Genomic DNA, 21,348 nt, shown 5'->3' with positions numbered 1-21,348 from the left:
CCCCCCCCCCCCCTTAATTTCTCTTGGGCACAGCTGCTGCAGAGTGTACCCAAGTCTAATGAATATGAGGCTGGTGTGTGCTGCCTGAGAGCATCAATTCAACTTTCCAAGGTTTTGGTTTTTCTTTGCAGGATGCAGTTTGCTACCTATTGAATCCTGTCACTGCTGCAGCGCTGTAAACAGAAAAAGGTTGAATAAACTGTTGCATCTTTATTTGTACTGCAATCTATGTTTATTCTTTTCAGTGTTTAAGCACTGCTTTTAATTAAATTTAAGCACTGTGTTTAATTAAAACAGATCCATGATACTTAAACCTTAAAACTACTTAAAATTACCATACAATTACTGACAGCTTCCAGCATTTGCCAAGTATTCCTTAACTTGACATATTCTTCTGTCAGCAGTGAGAAGTTCCATCTCAGACTGGCTTTTTATAGTATGTCCAAGTTTTAGGAAATAAACATCAATTCTTTGCTATTAAAAGTTTTCATTTACATATTGTGTGTGGCTTGGAAGGTCATTCTCTGGATTTTGGTTCTAAGGCAGCATTAGTGCCTTAAGAAACAAAGATAGATCAAAGGTAGTGAAGTGCTCCCTAGTCTAAGGGCAAACTTTCACAGTGAAAATGTGTATTTAATTTCTGCAACTTTCTACTGTTGTTAGCCTGTTTTCTACATGAACATTGGGTAAACAAAGCTATCTCTGTATTCTTTTGATGCATTTGGTAAACTAACCAACCACTAAGAAGATCACATTCCTTTTGTTATTAAGTCTTCTGTCTGGTGAGAAGGAGACAGAGCAATAGCAGCAAGTAGTATTTTCTGCTTACTTTATTGGTCAAGTGCATATTTTTGGTGAAAATGTTCCTGTGAGGCATGTTATGTGTTCATAGTACAGCAAATAAATCCTCACTGTTTCAGTAAAATTGATTTTGCTATGGAAGGTGTCGACGTGGGGGTAATGATTCAATCTGAAAACTTGTTTGTGGAATTATAGTCTTGCCTGTGTATTCATATATGTGTTCATGTATATTCATGTAGGGTTATAAATGACGCAGTGTTTTTAGAAATATAAATTAATCAAGCTTGATGTGTTTGACAGTTCTTTCATCCTTCTTTGGAGTGTAAGTTAACGATGGTGAATGCCAGCCTGCAGTCCAAGTAGTGGTGTATTGTACAATGAAGTCTTGAATGAGGTTGTGTTTGCATTCTCCACTTCAGCCTGGTGAACTTTATTTTCCTAATAGCAGGTGATGATTAAATTCCTTCTACCACATGTTCAAGATCTCAAACACACAATAGTAATGCAGTTCCTATAAGTGGTTCGTTTGTTAATCTGAGCTCTGTTTTACAAAAATTGTATGAATGTTGCTTCCCTTTGAAATTGATCTTCAAAAAGAAATCCTGTTTTGTATAATAAGATGCCAGACTCACACAGATTTCCTTTCTTGTTTCATAGACGTTCCATCTTCAGAGCAGCCTGAACTGTTCCTAAAGAAACTTCAACAGTGCTGTGTCATTTTTGACTTCATGGACACGCTTTCAGACCTTAAAATGAAAGAATACAAGCGCTCCACTCTTAATGAACTGGTGGACTACATTACAATAAGCAGAGGCTGTTTGACAGAGCAGACTTACCCTGAAGTAGTTAGAATGGTGAGTTCCTTCTTTCTCATGGTCTCTTTAAATCCGCTTGCAATTCCAGTTACGTGTTACGGGCGAAATTGAACCCTGGAGTAGGTGGATTAAATGAGGCCTTTGGTTTGTATTTGTTACTAGACATCACTTGGGGATAATTCTCCAATGACTAAAATATTAAATTTTATATATTCTTAATTAAAGTGAAGTAGATGATGGTTATTATAATGTCACAAAGGTATGAAAGGATACCTGGGTTATTTCCTGATGGATAAAGCCAGCTGCTTTCAAATCAGAGTCACTCATGCTTCCCCCCACCTACCCTCCCTCTCCTTCCCAGTATAAGTAATAGGATAATTTTTGCAAGTTTCTTATCTCTGAGCTTTCTCTAAGCTCTTCGAGTGTCTACTTCAGACAGAGATAACTTGAAGTATGCACGAATAATAATTTTAAAACAATAAATGCTAAAGATGTTGTCTGGGATTTGTGAAAATTTCCTGGTTGTGTTAGGTAGATTCATTAGCAGCTGCTGTTAGAGTAAGATTACTCAACAACAAAGCCATACCTTGTGTACAGAAATTGTCAAATAATAGTGTTTTCAATGTAAAAATGGAAACTACCAGATGCTAGTGACATGGTGAAGAATGTTCATTGCAATTGGCAAAATCCATCACTGCTGAGAAATGTTTGTTCTGTACTCCCATGCAGAACCCTTATAAGCTGCTCTCTAAATGAGAAGGCAAGTGGTTAAATATAGAGATGGTGATGTTGGTTTACTAACGGTAGTATGTGGTCATGGAATCCACTGACTGTGTGCTGTAAGAAGAAAAACATGAATAGATTTTACATTGCATTGTATCTGGTTTTTATTTCTTTTCTGACACACAGAGACATGCTGTGTTGCTTGTCTGTAATACTTAAAAATAGCTGTAAATTATGACAGAGCTATCAAGCAGTTAATCATGAAGAAAAAAACAGGATTAAGGGTGTATGAAAAAATCCTAATATGGCTTTGTTGTGTGTTTGCATTGTCAGAAAGCTATAATTACGTGATCAGGTTCTTCCCCTTCTCCCTCACCCTCCCTTTGCCCCTTCTGCGCTGGACCACTCTTCTGAATGAACTGCTTTTCAGTCTGCTGTGTTATTTGTTCAGCATGTGGTCTCCTGTACCACTCAAACACCTGTCAGAACACAGAATGACTAGTTCTTTGCTCAGTTCTGCTGGTGCTGCACTGTGGTATATAAATGGTTTGCAAACGTTAGTTTAATTTTGTATGTAAACTTTGTGATGAACAAAGTGTATCACACCCTCTGCATAGACAGGACAGTGATGCACAGGTAACTTCAATAAAATGTGCTGCTTCTGTCCATGGTAGATGCCTCCAAACTGGCCTCCTTGGAGAATTAGATAGGTTTTTTTAGCTTTTCTGATACTGAGATTGTGTTCTCACATTTCCTTCAGTTGTACATGTTTATTGCAGCAATAAAAAATCTGCAGGTTAGTGTTGTCCTAGCTTGGACCTCAAGAAACAGGAAGAATTTGATCTGTAACTGTATATAAAGTTCAATTTGAATCACAAGTCATAATCTATGAAACAATCTGAGCCTGGAACTGTAGAAGAGCCATAAACCCCCTTTGGTATCATGTCCTTCTGTCCCTGCAGTCACTTGTGTTGATTCATAAATCAGTTCTTATCTTCAGGAAATGATGCATTGCCTATATAACTTGGAGAACATGGTTTTAAATAAGTCCCTTAAATACAGGCTGTAACTATGATATGGAGGAGTCACTGGAAATAAGGATACAGCCTGAATGTTTCCAGTGCATTTCATAGATGTTTGCTACTGGAGCTTCAGGAATTCCAGTTTCAGCTCATTTTTGAGCTTTCGTTGTTTCATGCCCTTCTTTATCTTACTTTCTTCTGCCTTGCATTTGGGCTCCAGTGCTGAACCCAAGCTATGTTTCCTCTTCAGTTCTAGGGCACTGACTGCAAATATTCTCAACTCCTGTGTCTGACTACTCAGTGGCCCCTGACTGCCCAAACCTGAACTTTTTACAAATAAAAGGATGCCTAAGTATTTAGGGAATTGCACGTGTTTTTTTCCTAAAGAATTTCCAAAGAAAGTTGTAAAATTTAGATTTTGTTACTAAACTGTAGCCTGCAACAGTCACCTGAGCTTTGATGAAGGTGTAAGGTGTTGGCAAGCTGGAGTCCCCTAACTGTGCCTGTCATCACCAGCAGTGTGCTCCTGGAAAAACACTTTGATGGTTGTATTCCGTGTGAGCAGGATGCTGTGCTCTGGTATTGAATTTCTGTGAGTGAATCCATAGCAAATGCATCAATGTTTTCTGTCAGTCATCCCAATGAATGTTAATGCAGCATTTCTACTCACCCACATCATCAGGGCTTTTGTGGCTTGCAGGTATTTTGTTGTTTTACAGGTAGGCTATCTGGTAAAAATGCTATTTTTTTTTCCTCCTGGTCTTGGCCTATAAAAGCAAGACTTCTCCATCACTCTGAGCACAGTTACACAGGTTTTAGAGGGAAAGGTAGGACTTACTATATGGGATAAGTTTTCAGCACACACTGCCTGGTGAAGGGATGCACTTTGTGCTGAAGCACTGTATTTGGTGTAACTTACTCTTTGCAGTAAGTGGATGTTCTTGGGTCAAGCAGATTCGTGCCCATAATCTTGCACTTAGACTTAGCTGTGCACAGTTTGACTTCATGAGTGCAACTGCTGCCTTTATCTGCTTTTGGGGATTTTCACCTAGGGCTCCAACTGTGTTCACAAAGGAGTTGTCACGCTGACAGTCTCAGACCTGTCATGATAGCAAAGAAAACAGCAGCGTCTATGTCCTGATCAAATTAGTGTCCCCACTGCCTGCCTGCCACAATTGTCATGGGAGTGTTTTGATTGAAAGAACAGGATCTTAAACCCAATCAAAATGGAGCACAGGTGTTCTTTGTCCCTTTGGAAGGTCTTTTCCCTGTTATGTTCAGTGTTTATGAGTCTAGGAATTAATATTTCCTGCTTGGCCCTTTGGGCTACTGTGATTTGGAGGTAAAGTGGGAAAAAAAGAAGCTCTTTTGTGAGTTTAGCATTATTTTAAGAGCAGGAAAAAAAAGTCATATCAATCTGAAACTGGTATATTAAAGGTTACTAATATTTGTAGAGAAGGCTTAATGGTTAAAGTGATTTTCCATCTTAATTATCTAAAATGTTAAAAAAATAGTAATATCTGTGGAAGGTTTTATAATGCATGTGTATGTTAGTGATCTCTGTTCATGACCCAAAAGGAGTTTGGCTACATAGATCCTAGTCTACAGACAGATTGCCAGTAAAATTCATCAGGAGCTCTGAGTTTTTTAATTGCTTCTAAAATGTGGTGGTATTATGATACAAGAGTTTGTAAAACAGTCATTCATGGTAGCTACCTTAACAGTTCCTGGATATTTTTTCTGCTGGCCATCTGAAATTTATGCCATTAAAACCTTTATCCATATTGGTAATGTCACATATTTTCATCTTGTTCTCCCAAGCATATGATAGGATGTTGTATACAGCTAAATCATGTGGCTATTTGTCAACCTGTGTGCAAATCTGCTTCTTAAAGAAGATTAAAACCCACTCTCTTTAGCTTGATACATTGTTGGACATATTATTTGTTATTTTAAAAAAGTAAAGTAAAATTGAAGGTACTAATGGCCACCAAAGCAAGTGACAGTGGCCTCGTCACTGCCATCAATATGGGGTGATGGGAAGAGTGACTGGGATTTGTGTTAATGGCTGTGAGCAGGACAGATTTATTCAGGAGGGTGTTGCTCAGTGTGCTTCCCCTGCAGTGTGATGTGTTGTTCAGAAGGGCAGATGACATTCTTCAGAATTAGGCTGGTCCTAGCAAAAAAAGGCCCTTGCCAATTAAGCCACACTGTGCTAAGAAGGAAATGCCAGTAATATGACTTTATGAGCCAATAATTGGACACTTAATCTGAAATTTGCTCCTGTCTGAGCAAACTCTGGAGGCTTAAACTAATGATGCTGATTTTGCTGGTAGATTAAGCAATGGTAGTTGAATGAAATAAATGTTTGTTATTATCTGTGGTATCCTAAAGGGTGTATGTGGCAGGGCTCTGTGTGTTCTCTGGGTATTAAGACACAGACTGAGGAAATTGATTTCTTTCATTTAAAAAATGGGCTGGGAAAAATTGACAGGCTGTAAAACTGAGAAATCTGGATGAGTCTCTTTGTTGGTGAGCAGCCTTTCAGCTCTCCTACGTGCTGCTTTAAGCACTGTGAACCCAACCCCTGATGTTGATGCAACACCTGTGAGCGGTGCCAGGCCATAGGAGATGGCTAATGAAATGCTCCTGAGATACACCTTTTGGAAAGGAATAGTGGTACTTTGTTCTCCTCTCTTTTAAGTGCAGAAATGCCTTTGGCTTCCTGTTGTCATATTTATCTTCTCTGTAATGACAAACCAAGGAAAATCAGGCTGTCATTTCTATAGCCAAAGTGAACCATCATACTAGACATCATGTGGTGCAGAAGCTGTGTTGAGCAACACAGGGAAAGAAACTTGGTTAAATCAATACCCAAATAAACACAAAAAATGCGTTTTAAAGGTCAGATTCTGGGGTTTTTTCCTTGTTTTTGTTTTTCTTGCTTTCTACTGACATAAATCTTACTGCAGGTTTTTTCAGCAGATGTTTGGGCAGAGTCTGTTCAGGAGTTTGTTTGTGACAGACCTGTTAAACATAAAGAATATCTTGTTAGGCCATGATTTTTTTAGCATGTGAAGGAACCTATTTTTAGGAAGTGTTCTAGCTGTTAGACTTCATAGGCATTCTGATTTTTTTTTTATTTTCTATAGCTTTAGCTGTATCTTATGACTAACTATGACATATTTAGGGTTTTCTCTATTGAAATGTTCTCAGATAGAGATTTTTCTGCAGGTCTACCTATATTCAGTCCTACCTTTTTGATTTAGCAAGAACTCTCTGCATACATTCTTGTTGGATCTTGTATTGGATTTAAATATATAATACTGAATGTCATTTTGAGTTCAAGGGGAAAAAAGTGAAATCATGTACTCTTACAAGAATTGGTAAATAAGGTTCTGTTTTCTAATAGGAATTTTATATCAGTTCAAGAATTCTGTAAAATATTAGGAACTAAACTCAACTTGAATCAGTAGAAGAGGAACAGATTGTTTTGAAACCATCTGAAATGCTGAAAGGAAAATGCAGTGTCCTTTGACACCCCCAAATGTTTTTTCATTAAAAATTGTCATGTAGGTGCAGCCATGATGGAGCAAACATGCTGTTGTTGAAAAAAAAAAAAAAAAGAAAGTAAAAGTCACATAGTGTTTTAAATTCGGTACTTGTTTCTTTAATGTGAAGGTTTTCAGTTCTGTAGAAGCAAAAAAAGAATCTAACTTTGATTTCTTTTATTCATTATTTCCAAATACCTTTGTTAGATGTTTTTGTTATTCACATTCTTTATACACCTAGTTCGTACAAAACCCACAATGCTTATTAAACAAAGAGGCTCTGATGTTCTGTGCTCTTCTCAAAAAATCAGTTGGAGGCAGCTCCTTTTGCAGCAGTTGTCCCTAATAATTTTTCCCGACAGTATGTAATTATATTTACCCGAATCCCTTATTCCTCTGGTTGGCTACATAGGCCTTACTTCTGTCAGACTTTATCTGCATAATAGTACAGTGACTAGGTCTAAAACAAAGAAATAAACTGAAAAAAGTTTCTTGTTTCTTATTCCAAGAAGTATTTGTGTCTATTGCAGCTGTCTTTTTATTTTATTTTAAAAGTTTTTAAAGGGTGTTTCCACCGCCACCCCCATTTTGGCTGTGTCATCCTCTTGTACCTTTCCAGCGTTGTGTCTGTAGATAAGCACAACATGAATCTTCTGGGGAATTGTTTTGCTAGGTTTGGAATTGTTTGTTTTGTTCTTTAGTTTGGAGTCCAGGACAGTATGAGTTTTGTAATGCTGTCTAGAGTTCAAGTTCATGTATTGGCAGGATTTCACTGGATCTGGTGCCTGCTCTAGAGGTGAGGGGCTCTTTCTGCTGGTCCTGTGCTTTAATTTGTCCAAGATATTTGAGCTACTGTGATGGGGTTTTTTTTAGATTGTATTGTATAGAGTGAGCTGGGAGCGCAATAAATAAATAACTGTTCCATTGGATCATCTCAAAACTTAGTTACATGGAGATAGCGATGAATGCGCTTACTACTAGGGTACCCTGATATGGTTTGGGTCTAGGTGACCTAGAGTGGAATTTCAGAGCTCCAGTTTCCAGCAGCAAGAAGGTGTACCAAGGGGTGCTGCCTGTGGATGGGTCTAACACTTCTGACTCAGATCATCACTGTGCTCTTGGATGTCCCTTTTGTTCTCACTCCACTTTGGTGCTTGTGATAGAGAACAATATTAGAACAAGGGGTAATGGCTTTAAAGTGCAAGAGTGCAGGTTTAGATTAGATACTAGGATGTAATTCTTGACTGTGAGGGTGCTGAGGTTGCCCAGGGAAGCTGTAGATGCCCCATCCCTGCTAGTGTTCAAGGACAGGCTGGATGAGGCTTTGAGCAACCTGGGATAGTGGAAAGTTGGAACAAGCTAATCTTTAAGGTCCCTTCCAATCCAGACTGTTCTATGAGGAGTCTCAGGATTTGTAAATTGGGTTCCTTTTGAACAAACCATGTACTGCAGGAGGATAGCTAATGCTTTTTTCAGTGCAAGAGATCACTAGAAAGAAATTCCTCCCTCCAGCTGCACATGGTGTGGACAATGCACCTGAGCATCAGCTGTTCTGTTCTACAAACTCACTCCTCTTGCCATTCCCTGCCAAGAGTAGTATCACCCAAAGATCTCAGTTTTGCTGCTTGCTTATCTGTGTGGATGGAAGCTGCTACCACTACCAGAGTGGGTGATGATAAGCTAACAAGTTTAGGAGCTCAGATCTAGAGCTAAATTGTTGCAGGTTATTGATTGAATTTCAGAAGACCTAAAGGTCAAGAAAAGATGAGGAGGACTGTTTCCCCTCCAGCCTTTGATCTGGATTGTTGACTGTGTTCACAGCCCAATGTAGTTCATTTTGATGCAGCCAAGTTAAAAGCAATGCTGCTGGGCAAAAAGGAGACACATAGTATTGAGCCCTGAAAGGCTGTGTTCAGGCAAGCAGTGGTGCAGAAAAGGACCTGAGCTTTGTGGATTGCTATCATGAGTATCTTAATACGAATTTCTGGTACAGTGCACTGTTGAAAGAAGTGAATGTTGATAAATTAATACGACAACTTGCAGAAAAAAAGAGGGAGATGGTCTGGCTTTTTATACATACCCCAGTGTACTTGTCCACAGGTGGGAGGTCAAAGGAAGAGAGCAAAAATAATCACAGGATGAAAAACAAACAGAGAAACCAACAAGTGCCTGGTTTCAGGAGCTCTGTTTTTCCATTTAACAGCACAGAGTTTGAGAACTGTCATGCCTATGTAAAAATACCTATATATAAATAGACACATACTGCATATGCAAATATACATACAGATGTAAGGGATGTGGTGGTTTAACAAGAACCAGTTGGGTGTCAGACAGTTTCAACCTTGAAATCAGAAGCAGTGCTGTAGTTAAACTAGCAGTAAAACTTAAGGAGAGGAGAGCTGGTGGAATAATTTGTAATCTTTTAAGATAAAATTACATATTACTTTTTGTAAGATGTGCTTTAGTCAAACTTCTGGGAACAATTCAATGGGTTTTATAGAGAGATAATAGCTGAGCGACTGCAGTAGTTGCTTCAGGCTCAAAACTGTGTAAATCCATAAACAATATTAAAACCCTACATATGCAGATAGGTTTCAGACAAGTTCAGTGTCTTTTCCAGGGGCCAGAGTTGTTTCCTGGTTAGCATAGCTTCACATTGTGGCTTAATCACATTTTATTGTTACTGTATGTTGTTAATATGCACAGCGATTTAAACACTGTGTGTGCAGAGATACTGGGCTTCAATTTTGTATGTACATGGGGTTTATTGGGATGATTCCACATAGTTGAAGTGGAAGAAGAGGTGTTCCCTGTGAGCTAAATGGGGATTCACTTACCCTGGTTTTATGTAGTGAATGTATTAAACTTCACTGCATGTATGTTTATTTTCATTTCAGCCTTCATTCAGGAAAACTATTACTGATAAAAATCTTCATTTCAAACCGTACAGAGTAGGAGTGTTCAGCTGCAATTGAATTTGTGAAGTGTTTCTGGTACAGCATTGTCATTTTTATAGCACTCCAGTGAGGGACAAAGAGAGGACTCCTTAAAACATTCATTTTGACTTCAGACTTGAGCCTCTCAATACTTACTTTTCTAAAAGTTATTTAAGATATAAATGTGGTGATAAAATCAAAGCTTTCTTGAAGCTTGTTGCTTTTAGCTGTATATTTGTGATTTCGTAGTTCTGCATTGCCAGGTCCCAGTCATCAGAGCAGCCTTCCCTGTTGGCTTGTTTGCTTTCAATGAGTTGCCATTGACTTGTAATTGCCTGGAAAATTTTTTTCTTGCTTCTACTTGGAGATAGATGTTAGGTTAGATGTTAGGAAGAAATTCTTTACTCAGTGGGTGGTGAGGCACTGGTACAGGTTGCCCAGAGAAGCTGTGGATGTCCCATCCTTGCGAGTGTTCAAGGCCAGGTTGGATGGGGCACAGAGCTCAGAGGGTTCTGAGCCTCTCCAATCTAAACATTTGTCATTTCAGCATTTCCACTTTGATCATGAAAATTTTAAATTCAGTGCCAATGAGCAGATTTAACTGCTTTGTTAAATTGGTTTCTGGCACTTGGGTGTTCAAATTCTGCGTAGAGGAGGAGCAGTGATGTACTTCCACTTTTGTACACCCAGTTGGTGTGTTTCTGGAAGGCACAGTCATGGAGGACAGTGTGCAGATGGTTTTGAGGACAGAGAGGAAAGATCTGTCATGGTACAACTTTCTAGAATATTAGAGTTCTGGTTTGCCTCACAAAAATATCATCTGGGCTTGGAGGTGTTCCTAATCAGTGGCAGACGGAAGTCAGTATTGATCAATAGTCATTTGAGTTGGCTGTGGGAGAGGAATCATCAGGGACTGCATATGCAGGCTGGCAGGGATGTCCTTTGGCTTGATGATCCAAGAGAGGTCAGAAGAGAAATGATTCAGCTATCCAGCTGAAGGAATTTTGGCATGCTGCTTGGGCCCAGGGATAAATACTAAATAGCTACCTTATGCCTATCCGAGAGAAATTCTTTCCAGATTCCATGCAGTGTGTTCCCATCTTGGTGTGGTGGCTGTCAGAGTCTCCAATGTACAGCTGGGCAGTTCATGCATGGAAGAACTTGTTGCCTTTGGTTCTCCCTTAGAGGCTTATAAACATTTACCACCCAGAGGCTACTGATTTAGATAAGCATGCTATAAATTGACACTGCATGTAAATGAGCTATCACGCTGTGTTGTGGTGATTAATGTAACTGTAATGGCACACATTATCTTTTAAAGTTATGATAACCTGGGGAAATCACTTAAAGATAACCTGTTCTGTCTCTTCTCCTCGGGAGAGTATCTCCATTTTGGCTCCATGTAGCTTATCTTTACTCTCAATGCAAAAAAAAAAAAAAAGAAAATTAAAGAGAGCAAACTGTACTCTAGGACCATATTCTGTCTTGCATTGCATTTACTCCTGCCTGTTAATTTTCTTATGCAAAAAAACTGCTTTTGAGTTGCCTTGAGACTGGTGTTGTTTAATAGGCACTCTCCAGAAATCATACTGGGTTTGTTCCAAGCTGGAGATCCAGGTGTCAGTGCTGGCACTTAACTAATTGTTGCTGAACCCTTCATACTTGTGTCATGCTGGTAAGGCCCTGGCACTGACTGCTTGAGGCTTGGTTTGGCTTAATTGACATCTCACAGGAATTTGTCTTTGTTTAGCTTTTCATTCTGAAAGTATGTACTTTTCCTTGCAGGTTTTGCTTGTATTTGTTCCAGTTTCTAAACAAAACAGCTGATGAATGCTTATGTTGTCGGTGATTTGTTGTTCCAATAATACATGTATGGTTCAATTTGCAGAAAAATTTCTTTCTTGTTTCAAATGGAGTTTAAAGCAGAAAAGAAAAAAAAAAAAGCAAAGCTGCCTTTGGTTTTCTTAGTTTCCTATTTTGATCCAAATCCTAAGAAAGTTGGGATTTTTGACTGTGAAGCATTAACCAAAAATGCTTGAGTAAGTATTTTAGAATCCCAGATGTTTGGATCCAAGGTACATTTCCCCCTTTTTACTTGGGAATCCTTTGGGCTGTCTATCCTTTTTGCCCTGTGCTCTACCACAGTAAAAACTCTGTCTTGCCAATTCTGATCCCTCTCCTGCTCTCTCTGCTTTTTCATATCAGGGATAGTAGAAGGAGGAGCTCAGGGAATCCTTGAGGAAAGACAAATTGTAACATGTGTGTATTCCTGGAATAGTTATTTGACCTCTCATGGGACTAGAAATGTCTTTTTGTGAAAAGGCTCTTGAGAGATGTGAATGAGTCAGGGGAAGAGGATGGAGAAGGGAGTAAAGGAGCATCTCCTAATGAATGCTGGGAGTCACTTGGCACGTGTGTGTGCAGGGCAGGTGGAGTTCAGTAGCTCTCAGCACAGGGTGCAGCCTGAGCTGTCTCTCTCCAGGTTGAAAGCCACGTGGCTTGAAAACACGCGATTATTTGCATAGAATGGGGGCTTCTGGAAAAGCCTGCGGTGCTGTAACTGCAGTGGCACACACCCTCTTGTGGCAGGAAGGGAAAAATCCCAGCAGAAACCAGTGGGACCTCTGTCTGTGCTCCCTGGTTTGCCTTGCTTTACCCTACTTGTGCCTTTCCCTTTGCGTTCAGTGAACATCCCTCACTCTTATGCGCCACATGTGCTTTCCTGCCCTTCTCTGTTCATCTCTCTGTTTATTCAGCACCTGTATCTGTTCTGTTTGTCTTGCAAATTCTAAAACTTCACTCTATTTCAATCTGGTTTTATCAATATTTGAATTGTATTTAATCTCTGGGTTTTACAGTGCCCTTTCTAACCTGCCAACATTGAAAATATGCCTTACTGGCTAACTTTAAAACATACACAGGAGCAAAAGGCTGGAAAAATAAATCAGGGTGTTGAAGAACATACGAGTTTTGTTTCTTAAATAGCTTAGTTTGTCTGAACTCCCATGAAGGGGTCATGTATAGATTAGGAGATAACATGCTGCTTTTCCCAGCTGTTTGATTAACCAGCTTAGAGATGGGTCAAACGCGCAGGAGCAGAGTGCAAGGAAGGCACATCATCACCTTCCAAGTGCAGAAAGGGCCCTACAGCATGTTTGCAGTTTATCTGATTTGCTGCATAATAAGCTGTACGCTCCATTCAGCACTCTAATTAACTCAGGAAAGCACTCTGCTTCAGTCTTTGCTGATAGCATGAACCTCACAAAGCCAAGCAGTCTCACCAAAGTACCTCTAAATAAGATTAAGCAAAGCGAACCAACCATGAAATAAAATGTAGGCTAAGTGTCGAGCAAATACTATTATTTGCTTTCATTTAGTACCAAGTTCTGTACTTGGCATGAGGTGTCCAACCATTTAATGTGTGAGTAGCCCTGGCAGCGCTTAACAAGTGCTGACAGATGAGACCTTAATCATTAATGTTTCCTCTGTGCGAAGAAAAATAACCAAGTGTTGTAAGAAAACATTTGTAAATGCATGTGGATGGTATTTCCCTCAGCTCCTAACCAGCCATGGCTCTCAGCCCACTGTCCAGCAGGACTGGGAATTACATGTTGATGGGCTCCTCTGGGATGTGGTGGCAGACTGGGTGACAGTGGAATATCAGTGGAAAGAAGAAGAGCCAAGGCTGGTGGCAGGTTTGTAAAGTGACAGGTTCCTTAGCCCTGTGCTGTTGCTAAAGAGCTTTGTCAGACAGCAGGAGAAAAAACAGTGCTTAAGTGATGGAGGATAGAGTAGGTACAGACATACAGTCCTGAAATCTGGTACCCGTTTGAAAAACGGATCTCATTGTTCTTTCTTTCACTTCTCAGGTATCTTGCAATATCTTCAGAACTCTCCCACCTAGTGACAGCAATGAATTTGATCCAGAAGAAGATGAGCCCACCCTGGAGGCATCGTGGCCGCATTTGCAGGTTTTTGATCACTTACCTTGGAAAAAATGCTTAGAATTGCTTAATATATCTAATAATTTTCTCAGCTTTCTGTTCACCTGTGAATCCAAACTAGACTGTTAGACACTAACATTTATTAATACTCTTCATGGCTGTAATGTAGTACCTACAGAGACAGGAGAGAAGTTGGTGAAATCTGCAGAATGTTGAAGCTTTCTTTCAAAATTGTATTGATGGTGCCCCTCATATTCCTGTTTTCCTTCACTGGTTTAAAAATTACTTTGCTTTCCAAACCGTTCTGATGCACAAGTGTTTTTCAACAGCTTCAGCAAGAGCATTGTGGGGATGTTACTGCTGGCAGTTTTTCTTTGCTGAGGGTAGTTAATATTCATACAAAAGTGCACAGGTGTTGGCAGCTGATCAGAAAAATGAATGATAAGCTGCATCCCTATCCAAGTCCTCCTCTTTCTCCTCGAGGCAAGGTTTGCTTTCAGGTGTTTGTAGCAGGATATATCCTCATTGCCAAGTGTCATCACTTCCTCTGGGGTTTCAGGTGTCAAAAGGAGATATTTTGAGACCCCCACATGGAGCACTGCATCCAGATCTGGGGTCATGCTCCTGTTAGAGTGGGTCCAGAGGAGTGCACAAAGATGGTCAGAAGGCTGGAGTACCTCTCCTACAGAGACAGGCTGGGAGAGCTGGGGTTGCTCAGCCTGGAGAAGTGAATGCTTCAGGGGACATCATTGTGGCCTTTCAGTACTTAAGGGAGCTTATAAAAAGGAGGGGGAGGGACTTTTACACAGGCAGATAGTGATAGGACAAGGAGGAAGGGTTTTAAACTAAGAGGAGAGATTTAAATTAGATGTTAGGAAGAAATTCTTTATTGTGAGGGTGTTGAGACACTGGAACAAGTTGCCCAGAGAAGCTGTGGCTGCCCCATCCCTGGAAGTGTTCAAGGCCAGTTTGGATGCAGCTTGGGGCAACCTGGGCTAGTGGAAGGTGTCTCTACTCATGGCAGGGAGAGGAACTGGGTGGCCTTTAAGGTCCCTTCCAACCCAAACCACTGTGATTCTATGGTTTGAACCAAGAACATAAACTAATTTTGATGAAAGCATCATTGATACTAATGCAGTAAATTCCTTTATAGAAAATGCAGATGCAGACACTGTGTGTGTTAGGACAAAAACTTGCACCACTGGTACATTTAGGAGAAGTTTGCATAACAGTTTGTGGAGTTTGGGAATTTCTGTGAGCAAAGGAGCACAATTGATCTCAGCCTGCAATGGGGATTTTATTTTACAGTTGCATGCACAATCCCTGCCTGTGAGCAGTTTGTTTCACTCTTTTGTGCTCTCTAATTTAGAGTCTGTTGAAATGTAGGTTCATCCCTCATTTATATTTAAATTTCACAGAAAATAAGAATCTTAAAAGCTTCAAGGCAGCTCTGAAGAGCTCTGCCTGCCTGGAAACAGCACAGACATATATGCCTGTTACCTTATGTTCAATGACACCAGTGCTGTAGTTTTAAAAGTCATTACTTACATGGAAATGATGGAATTTCTTATCCAGTGGATGACTTACTGTTGTCAGGAAGAAATTCACCAAAGTATTTGTGAGGAGTCAATGGAATTGATTTCCTGATGATTTAATATTAGTTATGTAAGCTGTCACTTTTTCCCCATCTTATTTCTAAGCCTCTCTCCCCTTTTTGATTTCCTATTGCTTCCTTTGAGAAGTCAGAGAACAATGACATAAAGTAGCAGCAGCAGTTTTTGCTGTCATGGAAAAGTTTAAAATTGTTTTAAAATGTAATTTTTTAGCTCCCTTTCTCCTTTCAGTATCAATATTCATATTCACTGAAGACAGAAGGGAAGAAGTTTTCAGTGGCTGCTCTTTATGAAAAGGTTCAGGGGCAAGAATGTCTGGCTGGTAGCTCATCTATCAGTGACAGATCAGAGTTGCTGTCTTAGGAGGCTACAGCAGTCTCTGTTTCACTTCACTTCCCTGTTGCCTGGCTTTTATACTCTTTCTTTTCTCCACTAAATGAAAAGTCTGTGTCTGTCCCACTGAATAGTTTAGGCAGAGATGGAATTGCATGAAAATAAGCAGATTTTCTCCAGCCCTGAGGCTAATCTTTACAGTGAGTTAGGAACTTCTGAATAAATTCTGGTTTGTATTCTTCTTCTGTGTTTCAAGTTGTACTAGAACACTCCTCCGAGCAGTTTCTAATTTGATTTAAATATTTCCAACTGTTCCACCAACCCCTTCAGAATTGCAAGGTCTGTATTTCATGTGACTTCAGCAGTTCAGAGGGCAGTTTCAATGTGCTTTCCAATTACTCTAGGAAGCTTTACAAGATGATAACAAGCATTACAAGATGGCAGTGCCTGTTCTTGCTGATGAAATGTCTTTGACTGGAGTTAAATAAGCAAAACCAGCTTGAAAAGCTCTTGTAATTAATTCTTAACTAAAAGGTAACAATTTGATAAAGGAGGAAAATCTTTTTTGTTTTTTAACCCTTTGCTCTGTATTTAATTTTCTAACAATAATTTTGGGTAATAGTAGAAATATAAAAGAGTGAATCAAGTCATAAACTAAATTATGTGTTTTGGTTTTTTCCTTTTGCAGCTTGTATATGAGTTTTTCATACGATTTTTGGAAAGCCAAGAATTTCAGCCCAGCATTGCCAAAAAGTACATAGATCAGAAATTTGTATTGCAGGTAAGCTGCTGTGTTTTCTTTAAGGCTTCGTGTTGGTTTTGGGGAAAAAAAAAGTTACTTTTATTTAGAATTTGAAAGTGTGGCTTTATTTGCAACAGAAAAAAGCTCACCCAGCATATACAGTGAAAGTTTTCAATCTATGGAGGTAGTGGAAATACGTGTGTGTGTTTGTGTCAGTCTCTGTTGCTATAGATACATAAAATAGGTAGTTTGTATCCAGTTTTGATACCTCAATCAAAATATTTGACTTGCTGGTTATGAGGGCGCTGAAACAGTGGCTGTTGAAAAAGGAAAGGTTTGCTATGAAATAGTCTCCAAGTGCTGCGATGTAGAGACTACTCAAATGGCAGGTTTAATGTGTCGTCGTATTGTGAAAAAATTTCTGTTAGAAGGGGAGGATACTTCTGCCTTCTGTCTCTGCTGCAGAGCTGGAAACTGGGGCAAAAGTTCATGAGCGAACCTATTTGCAGTACTGAAACAGTGATGCTGCAGTGGTTGGGGAGGAAGTGAGGCTCCATGAAGTTTGAGCTCTATTAAAAGCAGGGAAGAAGTAGCATCAATAATAAACAACATGGGCAAAGTAGGGGTGGCTTTATTTTTGTAGTTTGCTTGTCATCACAGTGGTTGAAGGGAAGAGATGACTTTAGCTGTTATCCAGATATTTTACATGTATTTAATCTTCCTCTTCATGCAAGCTCAACTTCTTGTGTGCTTTGTTACCTCACTGAAGCTACAGTAGTTGGTCTCCTCTACTGAGGAATTTTAGTCCAGGCCTTGACACACACCACCAGGCCAGAGATGGTTGAAGGAAGTTGTTTTGTAAGATAGACCAGGACACTCCACAGATTAAACTTTTGTCTTCAGCTTTTGGGAGTAGGCCTGTCTTGGGGTTTCTGTTCTCATCACGAATTTTTGTGTCACCACAAATTCAGAAAGAACTTTGTGATTAATGCTGTGTATAGCCTGCTTTTGAAATCAGGGAAATTTAGAAAGATTCCTGCTTAGTTAGAAAAGGGAGTTTCCTCACAGGCTGACAAATAAAAAGCAAACTGGAAGAGTGAGGAGATACTCAGCATTTCTGAAGACCTTTCTCTCACCCCTTACCATGGAGCTGTTATAATTCCCCATGTGCTCAGGCAATATAAGTTGTGCTTTTACTGTTCATGTATGTTGTTTGTATGAAGAATGCTTGAAAAATATAGTGAAGAGAGCAATTTCTGCCCTTACATGCAAAGAAAGGACTTCAGTTTGCTTCTTAGTATCACAAGACCTTCTTCACCCTGCAAAAGCAGTAGGATATGCTTACATTTTTATTTTATCCATCTTCTAAAGACAAGAGCATTTTTCAACTGGATCAAACCTCTGGTGGTTTCCGCTTTGTTCATCTCAGTACTGATTTGAACAAAGAGGTGCACCAATCTGATCATGCAGTACCTGGTGGAGGTGTAAGAATATGCATGGTAATCGCTCCTGACAGGTTTTTCCAGGCTGAGTTTAGTTTCTTCAGCTATAGGTGGATTGCATTAGAATGAATGCATGTGCTCTGCTTCAAAATCTAGGGAAAATACTTCCTAGATGCTCCTGTTATGTGCTGCTGAACTTGGTCATGACTGGCAACATCCCACTCATGCCCTTTCAAACCTGTCACAGTTTGGCACAGGAGAATGGCTCTAAACCTAGGATTTTTCTTTTTTTTTTTTCCTCCTATATCCTGCTAGTCTTTATGAAATCTACTAAATGAAAGAATGGTCTCTACTGACAGAGAGGAATATGAGGTTTTAAAACCTAGGTATCAGAAAATGTATGATAGAACAGTTAAGAGGTCCAAAGAATTCTAAGGTTTCATATGTTCTTGCCACATGTGTTGGTAAGACACATTTAGATATTGCCATGCACAGTGTGTCAATCTAAAATTCACATTTTTCTATAGAAACTTCTATTGAGCCGTATAGATACAAGCAAGTAGATATATTTCCATGTGTGTAAATGGTTGTGTTTAGCCTGTTGGAACTGGGGTGTCCTTCCACTTGCTGTTGGGTTTGTTTTGTTTCTGGAGTAACTCCTGAGTATCTGCAACTACAGATCACTTGCATAGGAAACCACTTTGAGATTTTATGTTCCTGACACTGACAACACGAGTGGGACAGTATTTGAAATCAGCTTTTTCCCTAAATTAATTTGGTTTTGTTGTTTTTTTTTTTTGTTTTTTTTTTTTTTTTTTTTTTTTTTTTTTTTTTTTTTTTTTTTTTTTTTTTTGGGTTTTTTTTTTTTTTTTTTACATTTTGGAGACTTTAATGAAGTGTTTCTTGGCAGTAAGAATACAGGTTTTAATGGACTTTTCCCTGAGCTTTTTCTTGTGTTGATTTTGCTGTTGTTTTTTGAGTATAGCTGTGTTCCTAGCTATCAGCTGTATGTTTTGATCAAATGCTGTTACTTACCAGTGTAACTGTTGAGTCCTAAAGTCTTCTCATATACAGTCTGAAATGGTTGGCAGTGGTTGCTAAGAGACATACTATTCAAATATATCCACAAGTGTCTGTGTTATGTAGGTTGCTATTTTGGAAAATTTATTTCCCTTTTCTGTGTATGTTCAGAATAGTCACATAAATTATGGAAGTCTTGCAGCTTATCCATAAAAATAAGACTTTATTGTTGAAACCTGATAACAAATTGGACATAGCAAAAAATGATAGTCTTATTTTATTTATTTTTTTTAAATGAGAGACTGAGTCTCAGTTCAGCAATGTTTCCAGAGAGGATCTTTATAAGAGAACTGGAAATATAAATACTTTGCTCCTAAAAGCAATCCAGTAAGAAAACTGAAAACATAAGTGTTTCCAGCTGTTTGCTGTCTTAGGATGAAATGTGCTATTTGGGGAAGGATGAGGTGACTATTTATTTATTTAACGGTAGAACTAATTGAACAAAGAAATGTGTTTATAACCTCTGGAGAGCAGCTGACAGCCCTCATGGTTTCCTCATGAAATTCCCATCACAGATTCTTACTGCAAGGAAAATACAGTGAGATCTCATTACAAGCTACAGAAACATCCAAAACAATGAAGAATGCATGTATCAGTCCTAGACTTGGATGTTAGAATGCAAAATCCCAGACAGCTTAACAACTTTTAATCATGTTTTTCTTTTTTTTTTTCACTTCTTCAAAGTTGTGTAGCAATTTGAGATCAGGTGGTATACATACACTGACATATCTGCTTGTAATAGGTATTTATAATTTATCTGTTTGTGAGTTCAAGATAATTTTGTTTTCTGCCATTCCTGTGATAATTTTCTGACAGCATCTTGCACATTTGTAAGACCTCTTTGGCAAACTGTCTTCATTTCTCTTGCAAGACAGGTACTGGTTGACAACTACTTCCTTTTTCATGCAGGAGATACTGTTTGCTTATGATTACCCCCTAAAATTCCTTGTTTTCTTTGGATTTTTGAGGGGTGGTTGGGATTTTGTTTTTAAAGTTTGCCTTCTAATTTATTCCAAATGTCCAGCAGAATAGCCACTGTTGTGGTGTCACATAAAATGAAGAATGTGGCTTAGGGGAAGCTCATCCTTTTGTGGTAAGGGATTCAAGGGGAATAAAACAAAGATCTGCAGGTGACATTTGTGCTGCTCATTTCATGCCTTAATTCTTGGAGGCAACTTCAGGTGTCAGAGTTTTGGGATATATTTTGTACCATACAGAAATACATTATTTTTTGACTGACTTTCACATAACCATTTTGCTGTTTTAAAATCTTATTGGAGAGCTGCTTAGTAAATGTGGGGTTTCTGTTGTTGGTTTGTGGGGGGGTTTTTTGGTTGGTTTTGTTTGTTTAATTGATATTGAAATTACCATTTGGTTCAACATGGAGGATTAATTCCCTGATTGGTGTGGATTGGTGGAGCTCCTGTAAGAGCAGATCCAGTGCTGGCAGAGACTTCCCTGTCGAGTCTTTCCGCAGGGTGGGGGCCAGGCAGTCACTGGGAAGGCTTAAGAGCTCATCATATAAATTACAAGCAATTAGAAAAATGTGACCTTGACACAATGTTGTGGGAGCAAACTATTAGAGCAAATGAGGTTCTTTTAGTTCTGCAGAGTGAGTTAAGACAGGTAAAGTGTCTTAATTTCTAGATATTACAGCGTCTAAGAACTTAGGGTGTTTATTTTGGGGGAGAAGGAAGGAAGCATTTTGGAGCCAGTTAGTCAAAAATCTGTTAGTCTGAGTTTTGTGATGTACTGGGGTTCCAACAGATATTTTTTAATGATGTATTTGTACACATTGGGTACCATGGATCTCACATTCTTACCTGCATGTGCTTTCATGAATTTACTTTTCCGTAGAAGTCTGTGTGTCATCCTTGTCAAATGTTCCTGTTTCAGTTCTCTTTTTCCCTTTAAACACAGCTGTTGGAGCTGTTTGACAGCGAAGACCCTCGAGAACGAGACTACCTAAAAACAGTCTTGCACAGAATTTATGGCAAGTTTCTGGGTCTTAGAGCATTTATCCGAAAACAGATTAATAATATTTTTCTACGGTAAGTTGTGGAAGAAGCTACTTTTCCCTTGTGAGCTCTTTAGGAAACTGATATATCGCTTATATTTAACTTTTCTTTTTTTAGATTTGTTTATGAAACTGAACACTTCAATGGCGTAGCTGAACTGTTGGAAATTTTAGGAAGGTAAACGAGTCTTTATTTATTATCTGTCTCAGACTTCCCTTCTGGAGACGTCAGAATAGTGTCAGATTCGGAAAATGTATTATGATAAGCTCCAATTCTGAAAACAGATGTGTGCACATGCTCATCTTTAAGCCCATGTGCAAATCTCTGT

The 21,348-nt window shown here is 39.1% G+C and overlaps 1 protein-coding gene across 2 annotated transcripts in view; it reads left to right on the top strand.

Moving 5' to 3' along the window:
- The window catches only part of PPP2R5E (protein phosphatase 2, regulatory subunit B', epsilon isoform), a 69,154-nt gene that overhangs the window by 37,914 nt on the left and 9,892 nt on the right, over positions 1–21,348 (top strand). For both annotated transcript variants that reach the window (XM_009078525.1, XM_009078524.1), the window contains exons 2-6: positions 1,459–1,655; positions 13,718–13,819; positions 16,427–16,519; positions 20,923–21,053; positions 21,138–21,197. In XM_009078525.1, the coding sequence (XP_009076773.1) occupies positions 1,459–1,655; positions 13,718–13,819; positions 16,427–16,519; positions 20,923–21,053; positions 21,138–21,197 (583 nt within the window). The remainder of the gene's footprint in view (positions 1–1,458; positions 1,656–13,717; positions 13,820–16,426; positions 16,520–20,922; positions 21,054–21,137; positions 21,198–21,348) is intronic.

Source organism: Acanthisitta chloris, unplaced genomic scaffold, assembly GCF_000695815.1.
Source record: "Acanthisitta chloris isolate BGI_N310 unplaced genomic scaffold, ASM69581v1 scaffold7757, whole genome shotgun sequence".
Lineage (NCBI taxonomy): Eukaryota > Metazoa > Chordata > Aves > Passeriformes > Acanthisittidae > Acanthisitta > Acanthisitta chloris.
Note: the sequence above shows the minus strand (reverse complement) of the source record. Positions and strands in the feature narration are given on the sequence as shown.